The sequence below is a fragment of the Ictalurus furcatus genome, chromosome 6 (genome assembly GCF_023375685.1).
Source record: "Ictalurus furcatus strain D&B chromosome 6, Billie_1.0, whole genome shotgun sequence".
Taxonomy (NCBI): Eukaryota; Metazoa; Chordata; class Actinopteri; order Siluriformes; family Ictaluridae; genus Ictalurus; species Ictalurus furcatus.
Genome location: NC_071260.1, coordinates 22,424,689 through 22,448,284, shown reverse-complemented (window position 1 = coordinate 22,448,284; position 23,596 = coordinate 22,424,689). Strand labels below are relative to the sequence as shown.

Sequence of the window (23,596 nt, the reverse complement as noted above, 5' to 3'; positions counted from 1 at the left end):
CCTTTTTTTTTTTTTTTTTTTTTTTTAGATTTTCACTCAGTGCTATTGCAATTCATCTGAAATCCAATGGTGATGTGTATGGTTTCTGTGGTTATGTGTACTTTATTTTGTTCCTTTATTTGTCCTTATTTGGTCACATGTATTTGTTCTGATTCAAATATGCTTTATCTGTGATTCATGTTGTCATGTTTATTTTGTTCTATTGACGTTGCCCTTATTTTGTCTCAACTCTGTTATTTCTGAATTCTTTCATAGATTTTGTAAAGCAATCATGAGCTGCTGGAATATGTAAAGAATGATGAGGGAGGCACTGTATAAATGAAAAACCAAATTGAGAGCATACGTTACTTTAAATTGACTCCGGAGTGAGCAGAAGAAAAAAGATGAGTTTTGGAGACTAACTGGTTTGCTCATAAATTGACTTGTTCCATGACCAATTGTGAAAATGTTTAATTAAAACGTCAGTCACCGTATAGACTATTTGTCAATACAGTGCTTATTTAGCAGAAATTAAGTTCACAAATACCAGCATTCCTGAGTTGCTTGTCCTGTCACTTTCATTCAGTTTAAAAAACAATAGGAGACGTGTGTGTTTAAGCCTTGAGGGTGACTGTAAATGAACATTTCAGATGTTGGTTTTTGTTTTGTTTTTTAAAACACATGTCCCCACTATCATATTGTTTTTTATACAGGTTAAAAAAATATTTATTTTATTATTATTATTATTATTTTATTTTTTTTGCATATGTAGACTGTCTAGGGCTGAAGTTTTCATTATTGTGAATGCACATTCTGTATATTCTGGGGGGAAAAAAGGAAAAAGTTTAAGGTTACCCTGAGAGAGAGAGAGAGAAGGATGTCATACAGTTTGGCCTAGTTGCATTTCCTTTTCAAAGTGTTCAGTGTAATGTGATGTTTCTTTTAATCAATGAATTAGACCACTCATGCAGTAATGCTGCACTAATGGTTAATGCAGAAATAAATTTTGGGTGTAGGTTATGTTTAGGTCACATGTGCCATTTAATGTAATTGCTGGCTGAAAATAAATGCCAACTGATTTATATTGAGAGCATGTTTACGTGCATAGTTACATTAGGCTCTGTTGCTCCTCTACATTACATCAATACAGCTGTTACAAATGTGCATTTAAATTTTTCAGCATAACACTGATTTTGTCTTTTTAAGAATCATATAAATTACATTATGCATGTCATGAAGGTGATCTGATGGCGTTATATTCCTAACATAATGTCCATACATTACAGCTTATTGTGTGTTGTTTGAGTTTTATAAAACTGTCTGTCATGAAGTTCTGAAATTAGAAATAGGACCTTGATTTGCTTTTGTCCTTCATTCTGTATCATAAATTTCTTGATAAGATTTGGTTTCGACTAAGGACAATGTTTTTGCTGCCTTATTTTGAACAAAAATGTTAATGGTGACTTTAGTTGTGTAATATCTATTTTGCAATTAGAAAATGTTAGAGGTTTTGACACAGAGGTGCCTACCAACTCACACATGTGGATTAAATATAACGATGTGCTTTTGACCCACCTTTAGTGCTCATATAAAGAGCAGACCTAGTGTGAAGAAGGTATTATCACTCGTGTGTGTGTGTGTCTTTTTTTTTTTTTTGCTTTTTATTTATTTATTTAATTAATTAATTTTTCTCTCTCTCCTCCTTATTCATATTTCTACGTTTAATCTTTCAATGTCCTCTGGCCTGTCTTAAATCATTTTGGGTTTATGTGAAGACAATATAATTCTGATTGTATCCTTTTGCCTGACACAACTTTGTGTCCTTGAAATTCTTCTTAATATCCACCGATCAGCCATAACATTAAAACCACTGACCGGTGAAGTGAATAACATTGATTATCTTGTTACAGTGGCACCTGTCAAGGGGTGGAATATATTCGGTAACAAGTGAGCAGTCAGTTTTCTAAAAATGAGCAAGCGTAAGGATCTGAGTGACTTTGACAAAGGCCAAATTGTGATGATTCGAAGACTGGGTCAGAACATCTCCCAAACGGCAGGATTTGTGGGGGGTGTTCCTGGTATGCAGTAATTAGTACTTACCAAAAGTGGTCCAAGGAAGGACAATGGTGAACCGGAGACTGGGGCATGGGTGTGTGGGGAGCAAAGACTAGCCTGTCTGGTCCGATCCAACAGAACAACTTCTGGAGCACAAATTGCTGAAAAAGTTAATGCTAGCGGTGATGGAAAGGTGTCGGAACACACTGCATTGCAGCTTGATGCACTTGGGGTTCACGTAGCCACAGACTAGTGCCCATTCTGACCCTTGTCAACTACCAAAAGCGTTTACAGAGAGCATCAGAACTGAACCATGGAGCAATGGGAGAAGGTGGCCTGGTCTGATAAATCACATTTGCTTTTACATCATGCGGATGGACAGGTGCATGTGTGTCGCTTACCTGGGGCGGAGATGGCCCCAGGATGCACCAAGGGAAGAAGGCCAGCCAGCAGAGGCAGTGTGACACTCTGGGGAATGTTGTGCTAGGAAACCTTGGGTCCTGGCATTCATGTGGGTGTTTATTGACGTGTTCCATTTACATTACATTTACATTTATTCACTTAGCAGACGCTTTTATCCAAAGCGACTTACAAATGAGAATGTTCCACCTACTTAACAGTCAGTGCGTTTACATGGACAACAATAATCCACTATTAACCCGATTTAAGACAATACTCTGATTAAGTAACTACCATGTAAACAGCAATTTTTAATTACCTTAATCCGATTAAGGTCATACTCGAAGTAAACACAAATTGTATGAAGACATGTGGAGTACTCCTGTTTTAGTCACATTATCAACGTGTATTACAGACATGTAAACACCTTAATCACATTATTAACGTCGTGTGAGAGTTTTCACCGCGTTTTGCGACAGGACATACATGGCAGCGCTCAACTGTATTATGGCAAAAAAGAGAGCACGGCTGCATCTCGAAGACGAACTGTATGTTGATACCTGAAATTCTGGAGGGACATCGGACGGCGTGGCGTGGTGACGTGTGCCGTTAATCTAATTATGTTCTGTAACATGTAAAACGGGTACATGAAAGGAGTATTCTAAAAGCGATTCATGTAAGCACCTTAATCACAATATTATCTTACTCAGGGTAAGGTCAGTAATTAGATTACTGCTGTCCATGTAAACGTAGTCATTGTTTCAGACCAAGTACACCCCTTCTTAGCAACGATATTCCCTAATGACAGTGTATTCTTTCAGCAGGATAATGTGCCCTGCAACACTGCAAAAATTTTATGGTTGATGTGTATATGGTGTATATAGCCCACGCATTCTTGCCAGTGTAATGTGTGTTGTTTCCAATAACATTTTGAATTACCCATCTGGACCTGCGTTAATGTCAAGCAGATGCTCTTTGAATCCGTTACTGTTCCAGCAGTGTCTTCATTTTAAAATGCATGTCATGAACATTTGCATATCATCATGCCAAACGTCAGATGGCTGGAGGAGGTCTGCTCTCCTTACTTTTCTTTCTCAGACTTTTTATGAGCAAACCTCGTCATTTCCCTTCATTTGACTAAATATATTATTCTCTCAAGCCGCACTGCACCTTGTTCTGGAGCATAGCTCTCAGCCACAAACATGGCTTGTTTATTTAGAAACGAGTTTCCATGTTCAATACCTTTCCACTTTATGGTGCAGAACCTCAGTATTGACATACCTGACCAAGCCAGGTGTGGAGCATATTAGTACTGAGTTTGTTCAGCTCTTTTAAGATGTAGCATAGTCTGTTTATGGCTTTTGATTAAAATAAAATTGAGTGTTTGGGCTCCTGTTTTATGTAGATATTAAAACTTTGTATTTTATTATCAGCAGCAGATCATCATGGCAATGTTGGCAGAGGTAGAGAAACAATTTCTGTAACAATTTAAGAGTAAACAAGATTGGAGAGATGAGCATTCGTATCATTTACAGCAGTAATGAGCAGTTATTTTCTCATAACAAGCAGTTTCTTCATGGCAGTAATACATTTCATAGCTAAGTGTATTACCTGAACTCTATGGTTGCCGTGTTTACTGATGAGAGATTATTTATGTGTAGAAGAAATTATTTAACTCTTCAAAATCTGAAATTAAATATCCGAAACCATCCATGGCTGTAACACAACAAGAATCTTGAGAGATTGAAAAATCAATCAATACGTTGTGGTTGGCTTTTACACAGTATCTAATTAAGACTGAGGGAAGTTTCTATAAAGTCTTCTAAGACTATAATTGAGATCTCATGAGTCGATTTTAACAGTTTGAGATTGATTTGAGTCCAATATTGTTCAAAACGGCACACTTTTATGGATGCGCTGTACACCATTTAATGCTGCACATGTGCCGTAAAAGAAACTAAGGACATTTTTAGATAAGTCTGTTTTGTTTTTTTTTTTTTTGTTGTTTTTTTTCTTTCTTTCTTTGCTTTGTTTTCAGATTTTGTGCTGCTACAGCTTATTGTACACTCTGACCTCCTTTATTTATTCTCTCTGTCTCTAAACCTTATGTGCATTCCTCGCATATACACTTGCATCTTTTATGAAACTTCTACAAAAAGAGATGTATTATGGTGAAGTGCTTTAACTGCACTGTAGGTCAACTTTGTGAAAATCCTCCTGTCCTACTGATAAGCTTCCTCTGCGTTAGACTGTGTACAAATAACATATTTAATCAAAATCCCATAGACTGTAAACATCTAAAGTAAGTTAAAGGAAAAGGGAAGGTCACATTACTGTGGCAGTCCTTATGCTTAAACCAAGCATGATTTATTGAATTTTGAAATATTACAGTAAGCTGCTTTGTTTCAGGGTCGAGCTGCCTTTAGATCTGACAAAGATTCATCAGGATTTATTTAACAGAAGCTCTTGATTAGATATCTTTTCAGGTGCTGCATGTCCATGTGTTTCAGCTCCCACATCCATTATGTGATTTAGTTAGTGCCTTGGAAACTGAAAATACGACCGCTAATGTTGAATGCAGACTCTGGGTTCTGCCTTTACACAGATCTGAAGCCCGTTTGTTTTCTGTAAAGAGCACTCTTCAGCTCTGTCACCCTTTTTTTTTTTATTGTTCACATCTTTTATCTCTCCACTTCTCATCTGGCTTGGTGATCAGGGTGGTGTGAGGAGCTGATTAACTACTGTTTGATCCTGATGGAAGACATTATTATGGCAGGAAAGCAGAGCATTTATTAAGCTATTAGTATTTAATTTCCCTCTACCTTCCTTTTCATAGTATGCAACGTTTTGGGCCATTTATTTTGCTTTTGTTCTTATGAATTTCTGTGTTTAAAAATCCAGAATCATTTAAAATTCATTCAATCTAAGGCACTGAATACAATTCCTGGACATATGATTGATACAGAGATTTGTCACGGATTAATCTCACACAATGACAGCAAATCAGAGGTGGAACTACCTTATAGTAGATGGGTGCAAACTGTAATTGTATAGCCCTGTCAATCATGACATCGTCTGTAAAATTCAAAATGTGTGTGTTGTAAGAAAATGTGGCTTTTGTGCAAGAGTAAAAACCACTGATGGAAACAAAACACTAGTTAAGTAGATCATTGTTAATTTATGAACCCTAGGTGGTGGGAATTTCTAGCGGTCCTAGAATAAAATTGCTGCGGTTAAAGGTTAGGTTTCTCTCATACATATAATGGGTGTGGGATTAGGCTAATAAACCACAATCATTTTTCAACCATCAGTAATGCAGATCGTTCTAGATCTGATGGTATTTGTGGGAAACACTGATTTATATGTTAAATATCATAGCAATCAGGATTTTTATCGTGTTTTCTGAAACATTACCAGCCAGCCTAAATATACTGATGCATATTGTGTATAGTGAAAGTGTTTCTGCCATGTTTCCCACCTCTAATGGCTGACTTTAAATAGCAAGCCATACACATAAAGACGCAGGGACAAATCACAAAGAACACCCTTCACAAATAATTCACCACTTTGTATCATTCCTCCTCTATCTTTTTATAGAGCCCCCTCCTCCCCCAAAATCCCTCCAATAGCTGTGTCTGGGTTCCCCTTTTTCGATTGAGCATTTGTGCTTAGTATATCTGATGTTCTAGGAGACTGGTTCATGTTGCTGGGTTTAGACAGTGGTGTTGTAGTTAAGGTGCATAAGTGACTTAGAGAGTGGCAAGGAGTGCTGACTTTCAGAAGGATTTATCCTTCTGTGTTAGTGAACAGTGTGTGTGTGTGTGTGTGTGTGTGTGTGTGTGTGTGTGTGTGTGTGTGTGTGTGTTTCAATACTGATGTTACATTCTGATGACCAGCCATCTGTTAGCACACTCCCAGACAACACACACAGACAGAGAATAAACGGAGAGAGTCAACACCATTACACTAATTAGCTCCATCTGAAATCAAACCTGAGGAAACCAACTCACCTGGAGGAATATTTGCTCTACACCTCAGAGATTAGTCACAGATGAGGTGTTTTTTATTTCAAACAACACCCAAGTGATCCTAAATTACTGTCGGCCTGCTTAAAATGACATGAAGGCAGAAATGCTTATTGGTCTTATTGACGGTTTTTTAGCATTTTGACTATTATTATTCCTAATGAGTAGGCCTGGGCAATATGACAATATAATGTAAATGTTGTGATAACTTGTCACAATTCCAAGATATAGTGGATGTGAATTACTGAATAGTTTTTTGGGTTTTTTTAAGTGCAGCACTACTATATTGCTGGGAAATTGTTGGCAAACCTTTATATTGTGATTCACAACATGTATCATAGAACGTCTTTGAGAATCGTGATGTATAGTCATTATCACCGAACCCCACTAATGAGTATGCTGGCCTTTTGACTAACCAGTTTAGATTGTTTAAGCTGCCAAGGTGAAAGTTTAATTTGCAAATTATTTTGATTTAGGATCTCACAGCAGAGATCTGTCTGTCTGTATATCTATCAAGAGCTTCAATTATCTTTTCTATTCAATGATCTCTATGACTTTAATGTGGCATGGTGGTTGGTACCAAATGCGCTTATTTGAGTATTTCATAAACTGCTGATCTCCTGGGAAGTTCTCACACAATACTCTAGAGTTTATACAGAATGGTGCAAAGAACAAAAACCTCCTATGAGAGTAGGGTCTGAAACACCTTGTTGTTGAGAGAGGTCAGAGGAGAATGTGAAGACTGGTCTGAGCTGACCTGAAGTCTATAGTAACTCAAGTAATCACTCTTTATAGCCGTGGTGAGCAGCTGAGCATCTCGCACATCAGACCTTGAGATGGATGGGCTAGCAGAAGACCATCTCAAGTTCTACTCGTGTCAGACAAGAACAAGAATCTGAGGCTTTCATGGGCACAGACTCGCTGAAACTGGACAGTTGAAGACTGGAAAAAAATGTTTGTTTGTCCCCCCCCCCCCCCTAATCTTCATCTAATCTGTCCAGTTTGGGTGAGCCTCTGTCTCAGATTCCAATTCTGAGCTTTCCTGCTCACCACAGTTATTATATCCTTCCTGGCAGCTCGAACCAATCTAGCCATTTTTCTCTGACCTCTCTTACCAGCAAGGCATTTCCACCCACAGAACTGTCGCTCACACAGTGCTTTTTTTTTCTTCTTCTTTTTCTCTCCATTCTGTGTAAACACTAGAGACTGTGGTGTGTGTGTGTGTGTGTGTGTGTGTGTGTGTGTGTGTGTGTGTGAGAGAGAGAGAGAGAGAGAGAGAGAGAGAAATTCCCAGATCAACAGTTTATGAAATACTCAAACCAGCCCATCAGGTACCAACATCCATGCCATGATCAAAGTCAGAGATGATGTTTTTCTTTGTTTTTCATTGTGAATGTTACCTGAATCTCTTGAGCTGTATCTGCATGATTTTTTTTGCATTGCGCTGCTGCCACATGATTGGCTGGTTAGATAACTACATTCATAAAGTGGACAAGGAATATGTATTGTAATCTGCATTTTAATGACTGTTTTCAATCATGCAAGTAATTATTCAAAGGATATAAATACATATAAGCATATTTAAACCAAGCTAAAAGGGAAAAAAAATGGTAATTTTTTTCTTAAGAAAAATGGTGAATGAAATATTACTCTGGAATGTTCTTAAAGGTGGATGAACCGGAGGAAAAAACATAATGTTGGCTTCAAATGTGCAGCACTAGGCATATCACGGATTTCTGCTGGTCAGCATATCTGCATGACGCAGTGTTGCTCAATTATAATTTGCAATGTATTAAAATGTGCAAATGATATTACAGCCAATTTGGTTGTTCTGCGCACACAGACATTCACCTAATGCATAATAACACACTGTGAATGCATGTGTGTTTGATTACGAGCAAAGATGCCTGAATTTATATTCCATGGAGTAATATCTGTCCATCTTCCTAATTATGGTGGGTGTGTGTGATATATATATAAAAATTTGTGTGTGTGCACGTGAGAGAGAATGAGCGCGAACAAGGGCCACTGTTATGCTGTGTTTCTTCTGCTCTGTCAGCTGGAACACCTACTGTGCATGTATGTGTCCAAGTCTTGCCTGCTCCTGAAACCCAGCTCATGAAACATGTACACCGAATGAACAAACAAATGCCTTGTAATTTCATGCACTTTTTATATTCATTTTCATTTTATATTTATTTTAAATGTAGTGTATTGACATGATTGCACACACACACAACTTGTAATTGTTAACTGGACATTTAAATGTAACCAATGAAAACATTTCAACAGTAGATGACTTTATGCTAACATATAATGCACAAAGATACGTTATTTTCTTTATATGCGTGTGTTGATTTCTTGTGTGCAATGTATTGCAGTTATGGAGTCTGGAGAGAGATTGCCATCCTCCACCCACTCCCAGCCATCCATCAGCTCCTCTGCTCCACCTCCAGCTTCATCACCAAACATAACGAATGATAGTGGTAAGACGATGGCCAGTGCATGCACACACAGAAACATGTACACAAAAATCACAATTTTTTTTTTTTAAAAAGGCAAGAGCCTATATACATTAGCGTAAAGAATCCCCACACCATTGAGCTCCTAACCCTATGAGATTAGTGCGTCGTGCTGAGTGTGTAGTGTATTATAAAAGTTTGAAAATAATGCAGAATTCAGTAGTAGTGTTGAAAAGAAATTTGGTGACTTTAAAATGTGTTTTTTTTTTTTTTTTTTTTTTTATTGTTTTGACCAAATTAGGGTGAAAATGGCACAGATTTACGGCACTTTTCTCAGTCAACTATGACGAAACACACACACATGCTGTACCTAGAGCAACCTGAAAAAAAAAAACATAATTTACAGCATTTTTGTCAGATTTTAACAGCCATTTCAAGTAGTGTTTGAAACCTCATCTTGTTGATCTGTTTCTGGTAAATGGGTCTCTCCCTAATCAAGTGGATAGGAGCTTGGTCTTGGATGACCGAAAATAACCGCCTGGGAGTATTGCCAAGATGGGACGCCAAGTGGACAGACTATTAGAAGCACTTTGGGGACACTTGCAGTCATATGTTCAGTTTTGTGCAGGATTAAACTGACTACACAGTAATGGTTGAAGGTTTAGACCAGTGTGTATTTATGCCAAGACACCAGTTTGCTGTGTGTGGAAGGTGCTCTGTTGTTTATTTAGATACAGCTCTTCAAAGCAGGAGTGTATATAGTGTTCTTTTGCTGCCAGTAGCCTAATTCCTGTGTAGGAAACCTGAACCCAAAGCACACATGAGAAAGGTGTATGAATTTGAGTTCGGGCTGGATGATAAAACGGTATCGGTATTTATCGATGGTACACATTTATCGGTAACGATAGAAAAAATGTTCAGTATAATGCTCGATAAAAAGTAAACAGACATGAAGAAGTTTGTTTGCCTTAACAACCCTCAAGTGTGCGCTGATCCTGGATCATAAACAGCCTATCATATGCCTTGTTAAATGAGTGTGCTAGGAGTGACAAGCAAACTGCCAATAACAAGTTGCGTATCTGTGGGGTTCGGTTGCATCATCGCCATGTGACATTAGAACACACGCAGAAATTAGTTCAGAGCCTGCTGAGGAGATTGTAAATAAAAAAGGACATGTCTGCTCGCCAGTGTGACAGTTTTTTTTTTGTTTTGTTTTTTTCCATCTGACCAACATCAGAACACCACTGTGTGTAAGATTTGCAAAAAAAACCGTCCTAGCCAAGTATGGAGAAACAAGCTGTGAGAGACTTGTAGTGCACATGCGCAGCGCTCCACACATGTACAGTGCGTGTGACTCTGAACAGCGGGCAAGGAAGAAATCTGACATTTTGCCGTTTTTTGTGGTTTCTGTTAAAATGTTGTCTCTGGGGGGGGGGACAGTGAGTGTCCTCGGAGCAGGAGCTCGGCTCGTCAGACGCGGACCTTAGCACGGCGTTATCCGGAAGTAAATGTTAGAGTTTTAGACGAGGCTAGGCTAACTATGATAACAGGCTGAGCACAAACCAGAGCACCACGAGTCCCGTTCTGTGCTGTAATGCGATGTTGATCTCCCTTAAAGTTTGCCTTTTACACTGCACACATTTTGTAACATTTTATTTATTAAGTTCAAGAGTTTCTTTAACACTTATATCTTATATGAAGATTCAATAAATAAGAGAATATATTTGTTAAAGCTAAAATGATTTGTTCTTTGCCTTACTAAAGTGGGCAAATTCAAACCTACTGGTCTTTTGTTTAAAAAAAAATTCAAATGTATCAGTAATTATCGATACCGAACGATATGAAAAGTTATATTGTATTAATTTTTTTTTTTTTTTAGCTGTACCGCTCAGCCCTAATTTGCGTGCACACTTTCCAAACATAAAATGCGATATGTGCAGGGGAGTGTAAATGCGAACTTGCGCATAGGTTTTTTGTGTAAGAGCAAAGCAAATCTGTCGTGAGCGGGATTGATTTTTGTACACAAACTTCCCATGGAATAAACTAACTACATAAGCACTGTGCTATGTTAATGATGTGTGTGCTATTACAGCTGAGAGGGAAAGCCTCTAGCAGCCCCTGCTAACACATTTCTGACAGGTTGGTTGCAAAAGGAGAAGCTGCAGCTTTAATGAATGCCAACAATTAAAAAGCCCCTCTTTCTTTTCTCTCAACTGCTGACAACCTTTAGCTCCTGAGAAAGAGAGCGAGAGAATGAGGGAAACTGCTTTTCTCTCTGCAGCGATTGTCTAGTGGGTAGGCGAGTACTATTGCACATTATGTATATGATTTTACTGTTTGATTTCCCAAGTTATAAAAAATATAATGCAAATGTTCTGTGATTTGTGACATTTATTCATGATAAGAACAGAAAGAAGCTGTCTTTCCGTGCATTTCTGTGCATACACACTGAATGTGTGTGGGAGATCATTTTTTTCACCCAGGCAGGGTGGTGATTAAAGCCGACAGTTCAGTGACACCTCTGAAGTCAGTCCAGAAGAAATAATGGAGATTGCTACTCATTTATCTGGTGGGTGCTTCCCTAAGGAGCACATTATAGAGCACATTATTTTACATCTGCTGAAGATTGTATCTGCTGGCTGTGTGTCCTTTGGTTGTTAATATGCTCAATTGCAATCAAGTTCTTCCACAATTGCTTTTTCTCATGACAAGCCTAACCAGTTAATCAAAGGACGTTTAGTTTATTGATTTGTAAAGCACATTTAAAACAACATATGATAAAACCAAAGTGCTGCACAAGAAATATAGAACAGAATTAAATCACATTAAAAGAGTAAACAAAAACCAAAGAAAAGGCCAATGAAAAATTTTTACACCCTCAATTAAAACATAAATAATACAAGTAAGTTTTCAAGGAGGATTTAAACACAGAAATGTAAGGGGAAGATCTAATGTGGAGAGGAAGCCACCGAGAAAGCCCAGTCACCTTTAGCTTTAAAATGTGAACAACTGTTTGAATTCATGCTGATTCCATCCATGCAGGTATCTTTTTATTATTCTCATGTGTTGTGTATTGTAAGAAGATTAAAGTAGGTAAGAGTTAAAAATGAGCATAAATGGACACCCCCCCCCCCCCCCCCGGCTTTGCGAGGCTGCCCACATGATGAAAGAAGAATGTGTTGATTGGGACAAAATGACACCCTCTATTCACTGGTGATGCTGCAGTGTCCGAACACAGAGAACTAACTGTAGTTGTGTATGTGGAAGTTAGAATTTAATTGTTCTGAGGCTAGAGATAATGATGCCATTAATATTAAAAAGGTATTTACTTATGCCATTGTGGCATGCTGAGGAGACTGAAGAGGAGGAGATGGATGTTGGCCTCCTCTGCATTCTCGTCTCTTCTACTCTGCTATAGACATCAAGGCCCTTGGAGAGCTGGCTGATAAATATGCAGCTCATCAGAATGAGAATGAAAAGAGGATATTTTCCTGGTGTATATGTAACCTGGCATGAAGGCAGCTCAGTGCAGGGAGTCTTTTGTTTTGTTTTTCTTGAAGAGATTTTTTTTCTATCAGCTTTTGTCTGTCGTCTTGTCTGTGCAGTAAAACTAGAGATTACACACATATTCCACTTTCTTGTGTGTGAGACCCATCTTCTTGGTGGCAGCTCGTGAAGCGAACAGTGGCTCTCTCCTTCCCTCCATAGTGCTAGAGTCTTTTCCTCGGGCAAGGGAGAATAACCCTTGAGCCCCCCTTATGAGGGTTACAATTATCTAGATTATACCTTTTGCGCACACCTTTTCCATCTAGATGTGCTAATATCATCCTTCATGTCTCTGTAAGGATCCAGACTAAAATAGATCCTCAGTATCCCAATACTATTCGCAAAAGGTGATAAAAGGGGTGACTTGTTTGCTGTAAGGTGTGACCCATCTTGATGGAGGAAGAGATCCTGGTGCCTGAGAAATATGATTTGCTGTGGCTACCACTGTTTCAACACTGTACTTATGCTCATACTTCACCTAAACAGGAGGTTGGAATGGCTCACTCCAATCCATTGGCTGGTCAAAACATGCTCTGAGTTCTGTGATAGCTTAACAACTGCTAACTTTCCAGAATTCCCAGTAAACGTTGGCTAAGGGTCAATCGAGTGGATAGAGAGAGTTATAATCTGCTTTACCTGCTCGAGTATATTATTTTTATAGCCCTGATGTATAATCTGGTGGAATTCCGCTGTGCTGTGCATCCCTGTTTTTTGGGCAAGGTGAGTGGGGAATAAGGATGATGAAGCAAAAAACTTCAACTATGGCTTCAAAACACTTCCAAAAAGCGGTTTCTAGACTTTGGTACAGACTGCATCTTAGAGAATAAATGTTTACTCATGCCAAATAGTGAAGAGTGAACAAGACTGATAATCCTCGAAGCAGTATCACCAGATATAGCAATCACAAAACTTTCTCCATTTGCTGTACATAAGGGTATCACAGGAATAGCAGGAACTGTAGAGGTGAAAGTTACGATCTGGACAAATTCTAGTGGAATGCTGTAAAAAGGCAAATGCAGAGAATTTACTACGAGCCACACTACTCGCTGGGGTTCAGATAAAGACATCACCTCATCCAACATTAAACTACCGCAAAGGAGAGATCCGCACTAAAGAATTGGATGATGCAGAGGATGATGAAATTTCCTGTGAGCTCAAACCCAAAGGAGTAGTAAATGTGAAAAGGATAATAATCAAAAGAAAGGAATAAGTTATCAAATGTGAAGACCACAACATGAAGAGCTTCAAAAACCACCCAAATTCTATAATTGTACAGGAGACCATTTGGCTGCATCAAAAGAATGTCCTACATGGATTAAGGAGAGGGAACTACAGAGAATCAGATGCACAAAGATCAGTTACCACGAGGCACGGAGAATGGTAGACGTGGTCCCTCCTCCTACACTGAATAAAACATATGCCTCCGTTGTCAAGAAATCTGTGAATCCATGGAACGCCAGACAGACTTCACCTGTATGCACAAAGATAAACCTCAAAATGTTAACAACAATAAAGCTCTCCAAAGGATCAAGAATACAGGAACCCAAAGTGAATCTATCGCAATCAACTCTCCGCCTAATCCGAAGTCAACAGAAAACCAAACTTCAAATAGAGATACAAGAAGATTAAGTTGTTCACAAGCAAAAGATGAAATGGCAAAGACAAAACAAACCAAAGATGTCGAAATGAAAGAAAAGGATAGTCGGAGTAGAAGTTCATCCCCGGAAGGAAAAATCAGGGGAAATATTCCTATTTTTCCTACATGAGCATGGAAAATATTTTTATGCAATAGAACTGTCATGGACTCAGGGCAAATTTTGCAGAGTTGCAACGCTTAGTTTCAGTTCTCAACCCCCCCCCACCCCACCCCCCCCCTTCCAGATTTTACCTTCTCTTTTTAAAAGGTTTACAATTTTAAATACTTTTGGTCCTACTAATAGACAGACATTTGGTGGCACAGCGATTTTAATCAGAAACGATGTGATTCATAGTTGCATCAATGTGAAGAGTAATTTACAGCAGTGCGTTTAACCCTGCAGAGAACCATTAAAGTATGTTACATATACATCCCACCAAACCTTACTGTTACACACAAGGACCTGGATGACTTTGTAGCCCAACTTAATTCTCCACATATACTCATGGGAGACTTTAATAGTCACAATACTCTATGGGGAAATACCCATTGTGACACTAAAGGAAAGCGTATAGAAGAATTCCTAGACAATCACACCTTATGTCTTCTAAATGATGGATTCAGCACTTACCTTCACCCAGGGCATGGAACATCGGCAATTGACCTAACAATTTGTGAACCTCAATTATTTTTAGACCTTTCATGGAAAGTATGGCATGATCTTTGTGGTAGCGACCACTTTCCATTAATGCTAACGCTAAAAGGAAAAGAAGAAGCTCTAAAAATACCAAGATGGCAGTTTAAAAAAAATTTAAAGATATCATTTTCAAACACTTTGCTGTGAAAGGTTTAATGAAGCCTCTGAAGATGATCCAGATGCTATTAAACATTTCACCAGTACACTCCTCTCCATAGCAAAAGATACCATTTCAAAAACATCCAAACACAAAATGCAAACGGATACCATGATTTGATGATGTATGCAAGATGGCTATAAAAGAATGGAAGAAGGTTGAAAGACTATTCTTCACAAGGCCAACAAGGGAAAATCTTAAGGTTAAAATAAGTAGGGCACAAGCTCAAAGAATAATAAATGAAGCTAAAAGGACAATTTGTATGTTGTCTGACATCAAGTACCCCAACAATAAGGGTCTGGAATCTGATTCGCAGGATGAAGGGCAGGAATGATGGAGCTCAAATTCAGCACATCAAATATCAAGACACTATTCTAACTTCAAAACTTTTGAAAAGAACTCCTCCAGTGGAAATTGCCTTAATACCTTCCAAGTTTTCTTAGTACAGGATGAAAGGTATCATTTTTTCATGTAATAATAAGGAAATTTATCAGCTGTTCACAATGGAAGAATTGACACGAGCCATAAACAGAGCACATGATACGGAAGTAGGATAATATCTACTACCAGATTAAAAATAAATAAATAAATTTCCTTCGCATTGTACTGTCTTTACTGCTCAAACTTTTTAACTCGATTTGGATATCAGGGAATATTGCACTCTCTTGGAAAGAAGGATCATAATGACCCCAACATTACCGCCCAATAACCGTAACAAGTTGCTTATGCAAATCCATGGAGAGAATGGTTAATGAACGTCTAGTATGGATCCTGGTATCGCAACATCTCTTAAGTAAAGTTCAGTGTGGCTTCAGAAAAGGAAGAAGTGCTGTTGATAAGCCTTGAAAGCTACGTATGAGATGCTTTCATCAGAAAAGAACATGTTGAGAAAGCTTATGATGCCACTTGGAAGTTCGGTATTTTAAAGGATTTACTTCAACTTGGTTTTAGAGGACACTTTAAAACAGTGTCCAGACAGACATTTTAAAGTCGGAGTAGGTAATATCCTATTTGACCCACATAAACAAGAACTAGGAGTACCATAAGAAAACATTTTATCAGTTACACGTTTTAGTATCAAAATATACGGCCTTGCAAAAGCCATCGGAACGGATATCCATTACAGTCTTTATGTGGATGACATTGGCATTTGCTACAGAGGCAAATGCATGAGTAACATTTGAACAGAAAATCCAGCTGACAATTAAAAGAATGCAATCCTTAAAACCATTATCACATGGTTTTAAATTTTCAAAGACCAAAACTGTTTGCATGCATTTTTGCCAGCTACGCCCTCTCCATCTTGATCCGGAGCTATTCATGGATGGTGAACACACCAGAGTGGTCAAGGAAACCAAATTCCTTGGAATAACTCTGTAAACTGAGTTTTATCCCTCGCATAATGATTTTAAAAGATAAATGTCTTAAAGCCTTGAACATTTTAAAAGTTTTAGCTAAAACAAAATTGGGTGCAGAATGTTCAGTTCTTTTTAAATCTCTTCAGAACACTAATCCGATCATGCCTGGATTATGGATGTATAGTATATGCATCAGCCAGGAAATCATATATCCGACTCTTGGACACAGTGCATCATCAAGGCATACAACTGGCTTTAGGGGCCTTTAGAACATCACCAACTCAAAGTTTTTATGTAGAAGCAAATGACCTTTCTCTGGAGAACAGAAGACTCAAACTAGCCCTGCAATATACAACAAAGCTGAAGATCAACAAAGAAAACCCAGCTTACCATCCTGTTCTCTCAACCCCTTCTTCAAGCCTATACAAACAAAAACCAAGACATATCTGACCTTTTGGACTACAGTTCAAACCACATTTACAAAATCTCAAAGTAGATCTGAGCATACTGGAATGGATGCACTTCTGTATAATCCCCCCCGGACCTAACAAGAAATAAAAAAATCTGAAACCAATTGACTTTCAACAACTCCTCTACATAAGAAAAATATATCCATCACATACACTTGTATATACACAGATGGATCAAAATCTGAAGACCATGTATCATCTGCTTTCGTGACCAATCACCAAAAAAAAAGGAATATCCATCTCCAACCACAGCTCAGATTTTCTAGCAGAGGCAAACGCTATCATCTTAGAACTGGACTTCATAAAGAATATGCAATAGAAAAACTTTCTGATAACTACAAATTCCAAATCCTGTCTTCAAGCAATGTCATCCCTAAAACATGATCACCCAACGCTTGTAAAGGTTCTTTGCAAATTGCTGGACCTGGAGGCCCAAAATTTCAAATCTGCTTCTGCTGGGTACCGGGACACTGTGGAATCCTGGGAAATGAAGAAGCAGACACTGCTGCAAAAGAAGGATTATCAGCGGATTTCAAAAAGTGTCCAATACCTCCCACTGACCTAAAACCCATAATAAATTCCTATATTAACATTAAATGGCAAACTGAGTGGGAACAATGCACAAACTCCATGAAATCAGCCCTGTAGTTGGCAAAAGAAATGTTTCTCTGTTTTCAAATCACTGGGACCAGATGGTCTACACCCGCTGTCGAATAGGTCACTTCAGGATGACACACAAGTTCTTAATATTAGGAGAAGACTCACCAACATGTACCTTCTGCCAGAATCCATTATCCTTGAAACGTGTTTTATTAGACTGCACTGGTCTTAACCCTGTGAGAAACCTTTTTTTAATTTTTATTTATTTATTTATTTATTTTTTATTTTAAGACAACACTGAGAAATTTTTATCAAAGTCAAACCTAATACAATTTTAGAGTTTTTAGGAAAAGTAGATTTTAAAAACCTTTTATAGAGTCCCTTAGACAATTCTCACTATGAAAATAGCCATAGAATCTGGCATGATGTTTAAAAAAAAAAAACAAAAAAACAACAAACAAACAAACATCTTCCACTCCAACCTTAGCTAACCATGTCTTTTATGGAGATGGCTTTATGCACAGGGGTATTGTCATGCTGGGACACGTTTGCTGCCCTTTAGTTCCAGTGAAAAGAAATTGTAATGCTACAGCATACAAACACATCCTAGACAATTTTAGCAACAGTTTGGAGAATGCCCATGTGTGGGTGTGGTCAGGTGTCCACATACTTTTGGCCATATATTGTGTGATGGCGTTATCTTGTCAAGTAGAAGGATTTATTTATTTATTTATTTATTTATTTATTTAATGAATAAATAATCAAATAAATTATTGCACTCTGAACTGCGAATAGATTCTCTTATGCCATGTTCCTCGTCCTCTGTCTTGTACGGATCATCATGTGCATGGCTGAGAACGTCAACTGTCATTTCACTTGCCACTCAAACCCCCACTCACAAAACTGTCGCAGTATTTATGCATGGATACAGATATTCATGTGTGCCTCATTTGTGTTTTTTTTAAATTTATTTTTATTTGTTTATTTTTTATGTGGTTTATTCTGTGTTCTTCACAGTATGTGTGCCTATTTGACCTGTTACTAATTAACACACTAAACACTCTGTTGCTTTTAATCAATTCGCCCAGATAGTGTGACAAAGACAATTAATAAATAATGTACAGTACACGCATTGTTTTGACTGTGGTTTATATAATACTGTCTAATGGAGTGTAGATTTATATGGAGTCCTCTTTCTCTTGTTCTCTTTTGTTTTCTCTCTGCAGGACATCTGTTTCAGCTGGTTAGCGATCCAGGTTTTAGAACATCTTTCCCCATGTTGAGCCATCCAGCATTCAGGCTGTATGCTCCTCTGTCTGGATGCTCCGATTTCAGAGGTCTGGGGATTTTGGGATTTCAGGGAGGCTTAACGTCCCACCCACAACTTGGAACGTTTCCAGGTATGTTGCCAGACAGTTGAGTGCAAACAGTTATATATGCTGAGGACTAAATTGAGAAAATGGGGGAAAAAATCATTTATAGCGTATTTGCTAAATATTTTATGGTTAACTATTAATAATGAGTGATCTAAAAGATGAGTTTAAAAGTACTCTTTTCTTAATGTGATATAACTCTGCTAATCTATATAGCTACCCATTGCCTTTATAACTGCTTTTGCAATCTTTTTCCTATCCTTTAGTTTTTTTTTTGTTAAATCTCATCCCTATTCTTGGGTTTCTGCCAGATTGCTGGGAAAATCATTTGCCATTCTTATTGACGTATTTGTTATACAGTCCCTCCAGGATTTCGTGATTTTTGCGTTCGCGGAAATTAACACAAAATCAAGCACATGGCGGAATATTTAGCCAGATTTGGGCTAAAACGCATCATGTGATGTCATCACAATGCGCATTCAGCTAAAGCCCTCTTCGATTCATATGCTTCAAACATAAGTACAGCTAAAAGGTCTCATTTGCAAATAAACATCACTGCGAAAGACAGACGTGCAAAACAATTTGGTGCAATTGCAATGTCCGCAGTTCAGGTAGTTTTCCGCAAAAAAAAGCTAATTGCATTGCAAATTTAAAAAAAAAAAAAAAAAGCCACAGCCATTTCAAGCATTTTTGGTTGTAACAATACCCAAAAACAAAGCGAAATACTCTACGTGCTTATTATTGGTGTCTCATATTGCCTTCCTGAAATCTGGACACAGTGAGGGTCTTGACAAAACTTTGCTTTCTTTGTTGTGGTTCTTTTCCTTTTTATATCCAGAATATGTGGGAAATTTTTCATGCCGCTGTTTTAAGCATATTAGTCTAATTTATCATCAAACATACTTTTCCCATGTTAAGAATTTAGCTAATATTTTTGTGTTGGCCTCTTAACCCATGAATACTGAATGAATGATGTGCATTTCATTGATTTCATCTTCAGTGAAACATTTTAAGTGTCAGCTGTAACTGGATGATTTTATATTAAAAAATCTTTTTTTCCTTCCCTCTCCATATTTTTTCTGTTAACTCTGTGGATGTGGCAAATGTTCCACATATATCACCTTTTGCTGTATTTTCCATCGGGCTAGAGAGGACATTTATATCAAGTGTTTGGGGTCAAGGCAATGCTTTGACCTCACCCTGCACACAATTGTAAACGTTTCTAAATATGACATGCTGTGCTTTCTGCTGTGTGGGGGTGGGAGATACAGAGCCCCCCTAGTGTCGGGTAAGAAAAAAAAACACAGCCATGTGTTAACCATGCCCTCAGATTTGTCAACCGTGCCCTCAGATTTGTAAACCGCGACTTTAATGTGAGAAAATTTAAAAATATATTCAGTTGTGTTGGTTCTGTGTCCACTCAATACACATTATTAAGAAAATACACATTATGTCCTATTTGTGTGTTTATTTCTTGAGAAATAGAAGAGAGAAGCTCGAATGTACAGCGAATGTCCAATATAAACCCAACTTTAACGCGGTGCACACGGTTTACAAATCTGAGGAAATATTGAGTATTTGAGGTCCTGAAAATTTTAGGGTTCACCCCAAAGAGTAAATTTGTTTAAATTCAATCGGATTTGGTATTGTACTGCTTTAACTGTCCTTTTGGAAATTTTTACGGTGTTGCTCCTTTAATTTGTTTCCCTGCCTTTTTTTTTTTTTTCTTTCTTTCTTCAATGATTTTGTTCTGAGTTGGTCTGAGTTTACTATTTGCCCTAAGGTGGGTGGTAAAGAAAGTTGTTTTCACAGCTGGGTGGCATTTTGATGGCACTAACTGTTTCACATTTACATGTCTCACCAGTAATGGCCTGCAACAAAAGTAGATGGAATGTGCAGGTTGTCTGTCTAGGTTATTGCTTACTCTGTATTTACTCAAATATAATTTCTCTACTACTCAACCATTTAGACTGGTGGAGGGCGTCTGATGCACAGCTTCATGGAACTGCTGCGCTCTTTCCTCCTCTCCTGGGCCTGCCTCCTCTATTCACCCCTCCATCACTGAGCCAGTTACATACTCCCATGAAGAGTACACGGGGCTCTGCTAAAGGTAGTCTGGAGCCTTGGCATTTCTGTCTCAAGATTATTTCTTTTCTTTTTTTTAATTCATTAAGATACATACTATCTTACTACCATGTAAGATAGTATACATTTTTCCAACTTTGCTTGGGCAATTTATGGGGACAGTGCTGTTAGCAGTGAGCATGTTTATAAATCCCCTCCAGTCTATGATATGAAATAAATGACATTGCCACCAGTGGCAAAATACATCCACTTGCGGTGTCTAGAGTTTGAATTGAGATGATTGCAATTACATGGTATTTGCTGTTGTTTTAAGCATCAGAGGATTTAAGCTGTTTCTAGCCCCAAAGTGAAAACAACATGCTGGTCTGTAGGTATGCTAAACCTGAAGTGCTTAAACAGTGTATTACCTCTACCGGAATAAAGAGATGTAGAGATGTATAACGCAATTTAGTGAAATTGATGTAATCCATATGGTCCATGTGTGCATTTGTCCATCATAAAGGGTTGAATGGTGCAGTCAGTGGCAATGGCAAAGCAAAATCTGCTTCCTCTGGAGCAAGCTCTACTTCCTCCTCACCCTCACCAGCTTATACAACCTCTGAACAGAACAAGACCACCAAAGCCATCCTCAACCTCTGCAAAACCGAACAGTCAGCCAGCAATCCTCCAAACTGGAGCAGGAAGCAGAAGATCAAGACTGATCAAGCCCAAGAGAAAGCCAGCCGCAAAGCAAAAGAGGTATGATCATTCCAGACCCTGCAAATGTTTTTATAATTACACAAAAATGCATACATATTAATGTTCAGAAACTATAAGAATGTGTCTATTGAGAATGTGAGCTTTATGCCACATACAGTATATTGTGTTTGATGATTATACTCTAAGATATGCAGTGTGTATATAAATATTATTTTGATATAATAACGTTAGTGCTGCTCTAGTTACTGTTCTAGGCAGATATGGTTTTCACGGTCAGAAAAATCTGCAAGTACTTCTGTTTGTGGAGATCTCTGACAGGTTTGCTGGAAGCATGGTTCAGATTGATTGATGAGATACATGTGTGTATGGAAAGAGAGAAAATGAGTCGTGTATGTGTGCAGACTATATGATATGTCACTTCTTTCCATGACAGAAACTCTGTACAACAGTGCCAGACATTTCCAGCAGCAGTGATAGCCAATCAGGATCCAGTTCTGACAGCTCTAGTGACACACTCAGCAGTTTGGGCTCTGTTGACCTGGAGAATGAAGATGATGAGGATGTGAGTGTATGCAGTGTTGATTCTGGCTCTCAGAGGGGACAAAGAGTGAGCAGGAAGGTTAAGGTGTGTCATCCAAACTACTATTGATGTTGTATTGGCAACTTTTTGGATGGTCTTTAGATAATTAAATGTGAGTAGGTTGCTGTTGGATGTTACCTGGAATCCACACCAGATGCTACAAATAAGCAACACACGTGTATAGTATAAAGGGACCTTCTGTGTAAACCACAATGTGGATCAGTTCCATTCTATATATGCTACTGGCAAGAAAATCGCAAAAGCACATTATGAAGGAAATTAACTCTTGTAAGTACATTAGTGTCGATAGACTATTGAAGAAACCTTTTGTATTACGGTTCCCTTAACCGACATTACTAATGCATTAGTTAACATGAGCAAACCATAAACTTCATCAATAATACCCCATAAATAAAATCAAAGTAACATACACTTGTATTAATTTTTTTTAAACAATAAACCAATTTACCTTAATAGAACATGTTTGCTGTTGTTAAGTGCCAAAATTTAAGAGCTGAGGCAAGTTAATTGTCACCATTTAGTAACATACTGTAATTTATTTAAACTTGGGTTTAATCTTAGATTTAATAAACTTTAGTCAGTGCAATTATATTTTGTTAACAAAACCTGACTATAAAAGCACTACCAAAAAAAATGTGACCGGGGGCCAATGAGCTGCTAGCATATTTGTGTGTATTCCTATCCACATGTTTGAGTTGTGAGAATCATCACATTCTGCTCTGTAGCTACAAACTGTGCAATCATAAAGTAAATTCAGATTTTTAAATGCAATTTCTTTAAAGCTGTAGTAAATGGATTTCAAAGGCCTTTGTTTTTCCCACACATACAATTAATAGATGGGATTGTGCTTTAACAAATCTGCAACCCACAGAGTTAGTGTGAATAGAATCATTAGGTAAAACAAAAGCACACCTGTTCCTTGAGACAGAACCGCTGAAAATGCTCAGTGTGCATGCTCGGGATTCTGTTTGAGAGAGGCTATTGTAATAATTGGGTGGATCTTGTGTGACCCATTCCTGTCCTTTCCCCCATCAGAACTCCTCACACATGGACCAAGCTAAAGGTTGCTTTTCTGATAGACCAGATATGTGCTCTATGGACCCTACACAATCCCAGGCAGCTCCATTACTCTTCCGCAGCTCAGAGACCAGAGAAGAGCACAACAAGCACTCCAGTGTCATCCAGGCCACAGGAGTAGCAGGCAGCACCAAGGCTTTCTCCTTCCCTCCACAGCCCAACCGAGATGCCTTGTCCAAACCTTTGTGTCTCACCTTGTCTCCCAAATCTTCCTTGCTATCATCTTCTCCCAAACCTCTCTCTGTGTCCTCATCTCCAAAGCATCGCTCTGTCTCTACACCACCAAAGCCACTTTCTCATGCCCGCTGTCCAAAGCAATCAGCTCTCTCCTCTTCCCCCACCACCTCTAACATCACTTCCTCACACAAACCTTCATC

General features: G+C 38.2%; 1 protein-coding gene across 1 annotated transcript in view; it reads left to right on the top strand.

Moving 5' to 3' along the window:
• Positions 1-23,426, top strand: part of LOC128608384 (bromodomain adjacent to zinc finger domain protein 2B) — a gene marked incomplete at its 3' end in the record, with an annotated part of 34,393 nt that extends 10,967 nt beyond the window's left edge. The window contains exons 2-7 of the mRNA XM_053626047.1: positions 8,840-8,944; positions 18,611-18,784; positions 20,727-20,867; positions 21,345-21,580; positions 21,975-22,166; positions 23,178-23,426. Of these exons, the coding sequence (XP_053482022.1) occupies positions 8,842-8,944; positions 18,611-18,784; positions 20,727-20,867; positions 21,345-21,580; positions 21,975-22,166; positions 23,178-23,426 (1,095 nt within the window). The remainder of the gene's footprint in view (positions 1-8,839; positions 8,945-18,610; positions 18,785-20,726; positions 20,868-21,344; positions 21,581-21,974; positions 22,167-23,177) is intronic.
• Between the last annotated feature and the right edge of the window lie 170 nt (positions 23,427-23,596).